Source organism: Parasteatoda tepidariorum, chromosome 4 (assembly GCF_982258835.1).
Source record: "Parasteatoda tepidariorum strain Cologne lab strain chromosome 4, Ptep-v5.0, whole genome shotgun sequence".
Taxonomy (NCBI): domain Eukaryota; kingdom Metazoa; phylum Arthropoda; class Arachnida; order Araneae; family Theridiidae; genus Parasteatoda; species Parasteatoda tepidariorum.
In genome coordinates this window covers 120,270,583-120,283,047 of record NC_141758.1, presented here as the reverse complement: position 1 = coordinate 120,283,047, position 12,465 = coordinate 120,270,583, and the positions used below count along the sequence as shown (strand labels likewise).

The 12,465-nt window shown below is 26.9% G+C and overlaps 1 protein-coding gene across 3 annotated transcripts in view; it reads right to left on the bottom strand.

The window, feature by feature from the left end:
* Nucleotides 1–11,270, bottom strand: part of didum (dilute class unconventional myosin) — a 130,564-nt gene extending 119,294 nt beyond the window's left edge. For 2 of the 3 annotated variants that reach the window (XM_043053814.3, XM_043053816.3), the window contains exons 1-4: nt 10,883–11,270; nt 7,325–7,426; nt 6,236–6,347; nt 2,540–2,596 (exon numbers count right to left, since the gene is read on the bottom strand). In XM_043053814.3, the coding sequence (XP_042909748.1) occupies nt 2,540–2,596; nt 6,236–6,347; nt 7,325–7,426; nt 10,883–10,909 (298 nt within the window). In that variant the 5' untranslated portion in view covers nt 10,910–11,270. Of the gene's footprint in view, nt 1–2,539; nt 2,597–6,235; nt 6,348–7,324; nt 7,427–10,523; nt 10,720–10,882 lie in introns of those variants that run through there. The other variant, XM_043053815.3, reaches the window with a different exon arrangement.
* Nucleotides 11,271–12,465: the final 1,195 nt, after the last annotated feature.

Genomic DNA, 12,465 nt, shown 5'->3' with positions numbered 1-12,465 from the left:
AAAAAAATTGCAAAACAAAATGGTTAATGATTGCGTTCAGACGTGCACCAGGATAAGAAGGATCACAATGACTAGTATAAAATAAGTTAATTTTCAGGGGTCTATCCAGGTTAAATTTACTACCGTTTAGTGGTACCTTCACAAATTCCACTTTAGAAAAAACGGTAGCTTTACAAATAAAAAAGCAAGTTCTCATGCAAACCCCATTCTTGTTGCAATCTATGGAAAATAGGAGCTTTTCTGCCAGATTTCTTTTACAAAAAGGTAACATGTGTTTGGTGGTAACTCTAGCCGGTCACTTACACCATATCAAAGCGAGTTTTTTTTTTGCCGCATTTTTTAAAATGAAATGGCGAGGCTGTCCCTCTATAAAGTTTACAGGAAGTCGAAATTCGAGCATTATCTTAAACACTATTGTAAATTTATTCTAACGGACCTTTATTTTTTTATGAACCATTTTTTTCTCTGTGAAACTGTTTTCTATATGACCCACAGTTGAAAATGTTCTTATAATTAAAATAACTTTCAGTACTAGTACTGTTAAATGTATGTTTCATTAAAGTTGAAATTTCACTATGGATTTTGAAATTTGGAAACAATTTTTAACTCAAAATTTTACAGTAGCAAAATTTTTTTTGAATTTAAGGGGAAAAATATATATAAATGTACCAGTCAAAAATGACTTTTATTTGTAGTGAAAATTTTTGAAAATATTTTCTTACTTTACCCTATTTTTGCATTGATTTTTTAATATAATTTTTACAAATTATGTCTACATTTTCACAAAATAGGTACCTCTTAAAAAAACCTAGACAAACCCCTGATTTTCTAAGCAAGCAAGAAAATTCCTAGGATACATGCCTAAAGAAAAGTGTTTTATTGAATTTTTGTAGTATCGCCACAGCAGTAAGAAATGAATTACATATCACTAACTAATTTACAAATAAAACTAAACTAAAATTGGTACCTTCAAGAAGAAATTTTTTTTCCTGAACCAAAATAGAATTTTATTACAGGCAGCGTAAGAAATAATATTAAAAAAAAAAAAAAAAAAAAGATTCTAAGGAACACTACTTGGTATTGAACATTAAATATATCACTTAAAATAATTTTCAGACTTAATGATCGTGTAACATTCATTACTTATTATTTAATTTGAATAATAATTCATTATAACTAATTGAGTTAACAATGGAATAAAACACTAAATTGATCTTAATTAAAAAAATTAATTAAAAATCAAAATTAAACAACAAGTAAAACATTTAAAACATACTTAATTTAAGACTATAATTTTGTATACTGTGTAATACATTTTATGTTCTGCATTACATTCTAATGATTTTTAATTTGGTGGTTTTCTCCAGTGAACCCACCCATAAATTCGAAAGCGGGTAAGCAATAAAACCAGTTTTCAGAACAAAAAGATGTGATCGCATAATTTTTATAGTTAAGTTTTAACCCCCAACCTGGATAACATTTAGTAAGACAAGTATTAGTAAATAAACACACAAAAAAAATCATATAAATTCTTGTTAAATGTATACACAGTCTCAAAGAGCCTTCCATTATAATATGATGTTTATCTTGCAATTTCAACATCCATCAGGACACCTGCACTGAATATAATCTTTTCATATTTAATATGGCAAAATTTTAAATAAATTCGCAGCACTTGTGTTTCACTAACTAAAAACCATTAATTATTTGGATGTTAAACTTAAAATCCCCTTTAAATAAACGATTGACCCCAAGAGATTCTAGGTAGTAGATATAATTTTAAAAAATTAATACAGATTATTTCACATTCATAACCAAAAGTGTATCTGCATTCATATGTTAAAAATGATACATTTGTGGTTTTTGCAACAACAAAAAAAATTCTATAAAGGAACAATAAATTTATGGATCATACCTTTCTTTGAAAATTTTAACCATTCTTTATTGTCAAATACCAGGGGCCGCTCCAAGCCAAATTTACTACCATTTAGCGGTACCTTCACAAATTCAACTCTAGGAAAAACAGTAGTTTTACAAAATACTTCTCTTTAAAAAAAAATTTTTGATCCCGTAAGAAACGATAAATCCAAATTTTTGAGTTGATTTTTTAATAAAATTTCCCTCAGTACTGCCAGACAGAGCCCTGAATACTTCCCTTGTGCTGTTTACTTTCAGGTTTCAAAACATGAGCTATTTTAATGCATTTATCGAAAAAAGTGCTGATCCGGACCAGAGTATTATTTTTAACCAATAAAATATTATTTTAAAGAATATTTTTACACTTGTATTGACCTTAAAAAAAGTTGTAGTAATTATCATTAATCGATTACTTCATTCTTATTTAAATTAAATAAAGCATTACTTTTTTAAAATGAGTCTAAAATTTATTTATGAAGGAGAAAATATTTCTTTCCTTGTGTACTCACAATAGCATTAGAATGTCTTTTCATGCCCTAAGATCTTTATATTGATCACTGACTGATCTATTTTAGTTAAACAAGCTGACATAAATAATTTAAAAATAAATAAATAAACTCACCACAATATGTATAAATTGCATTTTGGTTGCAGAACCTCACTTGTAGATTGTAGAGAACTAAAAATCAATTATTTATTTCATTAATAACATGCATGAACCAAAAACATTATTTTAAGCTAAATCATGGGTGCAAGTTGGAAAAAAGGCCAAGACTGAAAATTTTTTGACTGAAATAGCTAACATACACAATACCCCCTTGACATATGCAAACTATCTAAGAAAGCTTTACTATAATGCATCAAGTTTAAGTACTGTACAAAAAATATTTATTCATCTGTGTTTTAATAAAATAACAACAGGACATAAGAAAGTAGACCAATAACGTAGACCTAAAAAATATTTTTAAGGACAGAAGAAAAAAAATTTCCGATTTCCGTCTTCGAGTCAGTCTTTTTTCCGTCTTACTTCCGTCCGCGGACATTTTTGAAAGACGGAAATCCGTCCTGGGGACGGAAGACTTGCACCCATGAGCTAAATAATGCATAAAACTAAATTTGCATTATTTTTTTAAATATTTATTTTAGAATTTCGCTATTAAGCAAAACGACTACATTTTTTTAATTAAATAAAAAGTTTAGCGATGTTTTGAAGTTTTAAAAGTAGTTAATGATTTAAAACTTTGTTTAAATCTTTTAATTGTTTTTTTCCCATATTTGTTTTTTATTTTATTTTAATACACGTAAGTAAAATATTTTGTTAGAATTTTATTACTTTTAATACATTAAGTTTTATGTTGTTTTTAATTTTAAAAAAATAAATTAAAACAGAGCTTGTACTTGTTTTTGCTTTTAGACATCAGTCTGAAGTCAATCCATTATTATTATTTTAAATGAAAAAATAAAGAAATGCTATTGATATTATAGAAGCATTTTTTTTTCAGAATTAAAATTTTCGCTTGTTATAGATTTATTTCTTTTATTTATTTTTATTTTTAATTCAGTTAAAATTTTTGAATCAAAGGGAACAATTTTCAAACAAATGTTATAACACGATATATATCACAATATTGCGATGTCTAACAGACGATATATCAAGATATAAAATTTCTTACATCGTCTAGTTCTACTAATGGCATATTTCTTTCCCAATTTCAATTTAATATTGGAAGATTTTAGCGAGTTGAACTAATTTTATTTTGAGGCCATTTTATATAAAATTTTGCAGCAAACTGTAAGCCATCTTTCTAAAAATAAAATTGTTTACTATTTGAAATACCATAGTATAAAATTTTTTGTGTGGTTGTTCTAATGAGAGAGGTATTTTAGAAGATCTCTTTAATAACACTGTCTGCCAAATTTCAGTACAAGATGGACAACAAGATGGTTTTCGTTTAGCTTGCAGGTGATATCAAAATTTTGTGACCCATCTTAATAAAATTCAGGTGATTAATAGTTGTTAACTGTAAAGGCATTCACTAACTTCAACAGACACAGGAAGATTTCTTCACCTTGTTCCCAGCATTTAATGGTAATCACCCTAACAATTATTTTATTTAATGCAAGAATTTATAAAAATGATGTAAAATATGGTATTCTACAAACATTGTAAACTATGAACACTATGTTAAACATAAACTTAAATAACATATTAATTATTATATAAATTAATAACAGTTTCAATAAAACATCAATATATTAAACCAAAGATGAACTAGATCAGTATATTAACTCTTATGTATCAGGATGTCTCATTATATTAGAAGGAACTGTTGTTACAAAAGCAATGTTGCTTCTTCTGCATTGATAACCTCCCATATAAACAAAGTTTGAAGTTTTGTCCTTATTTTTGCTTACCTCTAGACAAAGCAGTATTCAAATGAGATAGTTGTTTTGAGTATAAATCCTAATTCGTCATGCTTAAAATTTATTAGTGTCTTTCAACCCAGCTTAAAAAAATCCCAGAAAAATTTAAAACCTATACTATTGAAAATGTTCTGAATAATTATCTATGCATCTTTACTTTAGTATAAAAACAAAAATCAATAAAAACATTTCAACTAATAAAAAGTATTCGAAAAAAATACTGTTGTATTGTGTAAAATAATTTCAAAGGCACCATACCGTTCTAGACAACATCAAAATCTAATTTGTTACCAGACACAGCTAATAATGCCTAATATCTTTTCCTAAAATGGCCTAGCATACTTAAGTACAGAATAAATAACAGATCTTTTTTTTTCTCCAAATATTATTAATCTCAAACATAGTCTAAACAGGTGTAAGAACACACAATTTTTAAAAAAAGCTAAAAAATAATTGGGAATAAGAATTTACGAATTTTGCGTTATACACTCCTTTGAGAATTAACGATGCAAAGAACAAAAATTAATTTATTAAGAAATTCAACTGTTTTGAAACAAATTTTATATATTGGTAATACTTTACAAAATGCATGGTACTGAGCTAAATCAATTCCCATTAATTTCTTGATAAATTCAACATTTCACCACTTTTTTTTCTTCATGACCATAGCATTTTTGGAAGTTATTGCTACACATTTCCACACAGTTTTCAAAATATAAATGATTTAATATGACTATCGTACAGCGAATTTTGAATCATGCAATTGAGTAATCACTTAGTATGGCACACTTGGTGAGAAGATAGCACGCGGTTTGTAATTTTGGCAGCTATATCTACAGAATTTATCTCGATATTTTAATACACCATCTACTGAGAAATCAGTTCTGGGTCCAGTTGATTACCGACGATTCCCCAACGATTCGTCAATGGTTTTATCGGCAGTCGTAAATACCAATTTTCACATGGTTTTTAAAATCTCAATGTTTTAATACAATATTATTTTGATCCATGAAATTTGAATCGCACATTTGAAGAATCACTTTTTAACGCTCTCAATTATTATCGATTCACCCCAAAACTAGAGTGGTATAATCAATTGCATTTTCATAAGTTATTAGTGACACAGATTTTCCCATGGTTTTTAAAAACCTTGATTTTTAAATGGTAACATTGCTTTGTACGTGAAAATTTCGGATTCAGAATTATTTTGCACCGGAATTTAGTTCCGAGCGGAATCAAGAGTCCGTAATACGGTCTAATTGACATTTATGGATTTATAATGTCAGGAGAGCTTCATTTCGATCGAAAGGAGATTTCATGAAGCTGGTAATAGGGCCTCAGGTGGTTTTGTGAAAGGCACTTTTAACAGTTATTGCTTCAGATTTCCACATTGTTTTTACACTTTCCTTTTTTTTATGTGTTTATTTTCACGTGTACGTGTAAATACGTGTTTATTTTCATGCTGTAATGAAATGTTGCCTTTGTTTCTATGCTATCCAATTTTTTTAATAATATAATTGTAAAAAATGGACAAAAATAATACAAAATTTGGAAGGCTGGTAAAAATCATAAAAAGGATTCTCATTTCTGAGTAAAACAGTGTTCTTCAAAACAATAAAATATCAATTACTTTGAATTTATATAATATGGTTTTTCTTATTTGCTTGTTTTCAAAGCAACACGTTTCTTAATGTTGAATGTGTAAAAATGCCTTGCTCATTTAGGCTGGTAGCACCCCACATCCTCACAGAACGAATCTGCATTCAAAGAGTTACAATAAAGTTCAGCCTTGATATGTACATAAATAAATACAACTTAGAGAATTATTTTAATTAATGTGTTTTTACATTAATTATGGTCAGAAAATCATTAGTAATAAAATATAAATCATTACCTCCTGGTTCATGCAAGTATGATAAGGATGTAAGATCATTTTCACCAATTAATATATCAGGATTTCTTAAAGGAGGTAACTGATCCTCTGATTTGATTTTAATTGTCTGCTTCTAAAATAAAGAGAGAGAAAATTTACATAAGATTTTATAATTGCAGTATCAAAAGATTTTTTAAGATAAAAATTAGTAATGGTAATGCCATAATAAGAATATCAGTCAAGGTTTTTAGAGAAGAAAAAAATAAATAGCTTTTTTAATATAATTCTGGAACCTGAAGGTTTAAAAAAATAACTTTATTCGCAATAAAGAACTTTAAAGTATTCAATTTTTGAATGATTTAAGTTTTAATAAGATTATTTAAAAAAGAAAAGTAGTTCAAACAATTATAATCACTTTTTGGACAAGTTTAGAAGGATCTTATTTTTGAAACATATCCATGAAAAACATCTTTTTATGAGTGACCATAGATTATATGTTAATAAAAATTTTTTATCTATCATGCATCACTAATAAATCAATAATTATCATATACATATTATAGGTAACACTATTTAAAGTAGAAATTGTCTATCAAATGATAGTCCGTGAAAAAATATTTCAGGAAAGAAATTAATTTTCTTCAATAAAATGTTTTTAAACATCATAAAAATTATTTTAAATTTTTTTTTTAAAATTTATAACATAAAACTTACTAAATGTTTAATAGCTTTTGTCAAAATGACTAGAATAAATTTTATCAAATCAACTATAGTGAACAAAGCAAAGTATGGTAATAATTTGTTTTACAAAAGATATTTGCATTACTTACTTTTTAAATTTGCAGATTTAAAAGAAAAGCATTTAAATATGGTGCAATTAATTTAATGTCTGTTTAAGTAGTTTAGAATATTGTGAAGGGTCCGTTTTTGGAAAAAGAAACTTTATGAAAAGTCTGTAAACAAACCCAATTTTTTTTCTAAATTAACTCTTGAATTAGAACTAAAATAAAGAATTTAATCTTAGAACAGTACATATTGAACAAACAATTATTATGTGTTATTACATTATTTTAAAAAAATGAAAAGCAGATATAAAAAAAGCAGTCTTACCCGCCCATCTTCTAGCTCAACGCTTAGTTCCTCTTTTTCAAATTTTTCAACTTGTGCACCAACCCATACATGTTCAGGATCAGGTATCCAGATGCGAGCACCCTTTAAAACAAATAAGCATTTAAACAGATTTCAAAATATTACATTCTTCCATAGCATCCATGCATCATATCACACATAAATGTCTAAAAAACTATTTATTTAGTGCATTCTTTATGGTTTTAGCTACACAATTCAAACAAAAAGTTCTTAATTCAGCCCATAGTCTTTTTTTTTTTTTTTTAATAGCTATAAACGCATTCAATTTAATATTAGTTACAAATAGTGTGGAATAACCTAAAATTAGTCTATAAAGAATATAGAGGAAGGATTTAACTCAATCTCGTACTTTTTAAACATAATATAGACATATGGATTGAATAAAATAGTTTAAGCCATAAATTGATTGACTCTATTTATTTTAAAAAATGTATGATTCGAGAAAATTTGTTGTATGATAGTGTGTATAATAAAATAAAAAATAATTTTCTTTGAATTAAAAAATAATTTTAAAAAGTTTAAAACAAGCTTAATAATATTTTCACATTTACTAACAAAAAAGAACTGTGAATCATTCTTTTATTTCCAGAGAGGCTCTTCTTTCCATTTTCCAATCATCTTTGTCAACTCATTCAGAAGCAGAAATTTTCTTAAAAAACAAAACTTATTTCAATTCTATAATTTTTAGTTTCGATGATGCGAGGATGTGGACCTTCGTTATCTAATAATAATTATTTTCTTTAAAAAATCTTTCCATATAGTTATTATTTTTTTTGCAAAAAAAAAAAAATAAATAAATAAAAAGTATAAGAATACAAATATTAACAATTTTTCACTAAGGCTAGATGCATTAAGATTTTAATTCCAGATACGGGACACAGGTGGCACTCTTAATCATAGTCTTTGCAGTAATTCATTTGCTACAAAATGATTTATATATATTAACACGTTATTATACATGTTCTTCCGATAATCAAAAATTGAAAAATAATATGGCCCACACGTTTTGAGTGTCTCAATAATTTCAGCTTATTTTCATATGTTCCGTTATATATTTAATCATTTTAGTTCAAAATGCTCTTTGAACATGAATTTCTAAATGTAAAACGAACAATTACTCAACATACACGTACGCGTCAAATTACGTTATTTTGATTATTTTATTAAAAAAAATATTATAGTGAAGATATTTCTGTATCGATGCATGTTTGTGCCAAATATTTGCACCAGAGGCCAATAGGGTTTTAGCTTAAAAAACATTTAAAAAAAAATGTTGCATTTTGCTAGGAGGGGCTACGAGTTTATATTTTAGGTTGGTCACCAATACAGAAATCTTTTTTCTTATATTTGATTCTTCATATATAACTCTCTTCCTTTTTTAATTTTAAATATTTATTTTACCCAACATTAAATAATATTTCATGATGCTAGTTTAATATTGAATCAATTATTATTAGAATCACATAAAGATTTGAATAACTACTCAAATACTATTTAATAATGAACTTTTAATACTGAAACTAAAATGAGGTTAACCAGTTGAATATTCATTAATAGCCTAAATAAACGAAATTAACAAAATATAGGCAATGACTTTTTAAGTTTACACATTACCTATTTAAATAAAATATCTTTGTTAGCATAATTTTTATTTATTTTCAATTTTTTTTTAAGTCATACAGCTTCAGAAAATCCAAACTATAACATTTGATTAATTCATAAATGTAGAATACTCCAAAAAAATAATAAAAAATTACATATCTAGTAGATAAAAAAGGAACATGAAGTAATTTAACTTTTAGATTAAAAGTATTATTTTATTGTTGAGGTAGGTGTTTATGAAAAGTCATCATTTGAAGTGGATAAAAAAAAAAACCTGGCATTTAACAAGAGATTCCTGCACAAGTTAACTAACACATGCCAATCATAACCTTGAGCACATAGAATCTCAATTGCCTGTTATTTTTGGTTTGAACAGTTTATCAACAAGAAAAATCAAAAAGGCAACCAAAATCTATTTTTCAACATTCCAATGAAAATTTTAGGCACTTGGGCATTGAAAGATGTTTTAATAACTGTTTAGTTTGACAAAATGATTCATATCTTTTGAATTTATTTTAATTTGTTATACCTTTATGTCTATTTAATTTAATTAACTTCCATAATTTTGAAAATTATTTTATTATTTGAGGATTACAACTGGTTAGCATACAAATTTTTTTTCAAAAAATTATACATAGTTTAAAAATGTTTTATTTGAGTTTTTAGGGTAATCATAAATAGTTTAAATTTGTTGAAATTATTGCATCATATCTTAAAAATGATTTATTTTATGTATGTGAAGTTTTTTAATTCACTTTAAAACATTATGTTATAGGGGTCTAAAATATTTTTGTGACCGGGGGCCCAGCATGCTATTAAGACGGCCCTGCCTGGTGTTGGCTATGATCAACAAGATGGTCTCCTTCTGTAATGTTTTTTTAGTCACTCGCCTGTCCAGAAGACCTTGCGATCATTCAATCGCAAATTATGACATTAAAATCTTTCCATGCCTTATTTAGCCACAACAAAACTAAAATTTAAGAAATCATTTCTCTCATTTAGACTATATCTGGTTCAATTAAAACAGAAGAAGATTGTGCCATTAAGACTAACACAACTTCATAATAATTTATGAAAAAGTTCTTTAGAGGGCACACAGTTGGTTCTTAGAGTCAAATAATACATTAAAATAACTGTTAATAAAAATAAATACTGTAGAGTCAAATAATACTGTAAACATCTATACTGTACTCACTGTATATCTATAATTGCAAAACTTGCAATTATAGATATACAGTGATCCAGAAAAGATATTGAAAAATTATTAAATTCATTTACTGTTTATTTTTGCAACGCCAAGAAAAACAGATAGATCATAACAATCTTTATTTAAGACATTTTTAAGAGTATATATATATATATATATATATATATATATATATATATATATATATATATATATATATATATATATATAAGTTCAAATATAAGTTTTTCTTAATTTTCTTTGTGTTTTTTTTTGTATTTATTTATTATACTATATATATATAAAGCTCATAACTAACACTGAAGTACACAAGAAAAGCATACACATCTTTAGAAACAAAAAATTTCATACTGTATTCATTTCCAGTAAAAATCTTTAGTAGCTCACACAAAAATTGTACAAAAGCTACATAAAAACTTATTTTAATAAAGAATATTAAAAAACGTTAGGTCTGTAATTCATAGATTGAAAATGCTTAGGTGTGTTAAAAAGTATCTAAACACATATCTGTTTACAAAACAATGGTCACATCGTATCTCTGTTATATAATACAGAAAGAAAAAAAAAATATTCAGAAACACCATCACGTGAAGAAAGTCGATCACATGCTGAAATATTCCGAATCAAAGCAATGCATTAAACAAGAAATAAGTAATAGCAGACTCAAGTAGATATAAATTACTGATAACAATTTTTTTTAAAAATAATACCTTTGAATATAGTTCACTTGTTGTCATAACTAATCCCGGAATAATCGGGAACTCTATTAAATACTAAAATAATTATCATGTAAATATGAGCGCAGAATGTATAACAATGATGAGTAGGTCGAAACAAGTTTTTGAATGACTCTTGTGAAAAACCGGTTGAAAGTTGAAACAATATCTATTCAAGTTAATTGAGATATTAAAACAATTGAAAGATAAAAATAGATAAATCTGGTCAGTTTTGATCCTAGTATGAATATGTATAGTTCTAAATTCTGGTTTTGCTCTTATACTTCTTCAAGAGAGAGAAGTTTTATAGATTTGCTGGATTTAGTTTATCAAAAGCAAAACTCACAAATATAAATAGGCAGAACACTGCTGTCTACGCGGGAGGGGGGGGAGTTGTGGGTAAACCCCTATCACGTGATAACATGTCATTCCCACTGCACTTGCTGATTTGAAAGCGCACATCTCGTGGGTCTCTCTCATTACAGGAATTTGAAACTAATTTTTAACCTTAGTTTCTACTACAGAATGGCAACAAAAACATAAGAACATCCGGGTAATTGGGCTAGAATCTTGGGTCTTGGTTGCAAGAATTTGGAAAGGTACCGCCAAAGAACTTATACAATCTTTGGTATCGCGTTTATTGGGAATTAAAATAGAAATTAAAATAATTTTGGACATGCGCGTTTGTGTTTGCGCATAATCTTGTGTTTGCATTCGTTTCGAGAAAAAAAATTCACTAGAAAAAAGGGGATTTGTGCTTAAAAAACAAATTAGACGAAAATGTTTTCGAATTTTCAGTTATTTTAAAATATAAAAATAAGAAAATTATGTTTTCTTTGCTATGATTATGATTTATTTTCAAATAAAATTATATCATTTTGATATTAAGAGTATGTTAACAGTTGCTCTTAATTACTTTTAAATTATGAAATATTCCTTTCAGTGGCGTACGCAGAATTTTTTCAAGGGGGTGTTCATAATTTTCTGAAACTACTAAAAGAAGTTTGAGTCTGTAATAAAGCACTATTATTTCCCTAATTTAGACAGCTAGACAATTTTGACTTTTTATTTAGACAAAATTGTTTAGTTAAATTTTGATTTAATTTTTTAAGTTTAGGAACATAATGTAATATCTTCTGAAAAAAGTCCAATGTCAAATGGGTGAGAAGTAACACTTTGAGGACCACTTTAACATTCATCAGATTTTGATATGCTAGAAACGTTTTCTTCAACGGAAGTATCACATTTCTGTACAACAGAAAAACTTACATTGGTACTAGATGCTGTCACCTCACTAATTTCAGGTCGTGATTTTTTCTCAAAATAATTAAAAATTGTTAAATTCATGCGTTTTGACGTGCTAAGGATCCAAGAACAGCAAATATATATATATATATATATATATATATATATATTCATATATTGGCACAGAAATATCCGCTCTATGCTAGGATCTCAAAGTTTCGAGCTGGAATGAATAATTTCAACGAGCACAGTATCTCCAATGGTATTGTTACTGATTTTTTCAATAGTCGAAATAGTGGCGACGACGGGTTCGGCATTTGAATGAACTGTTT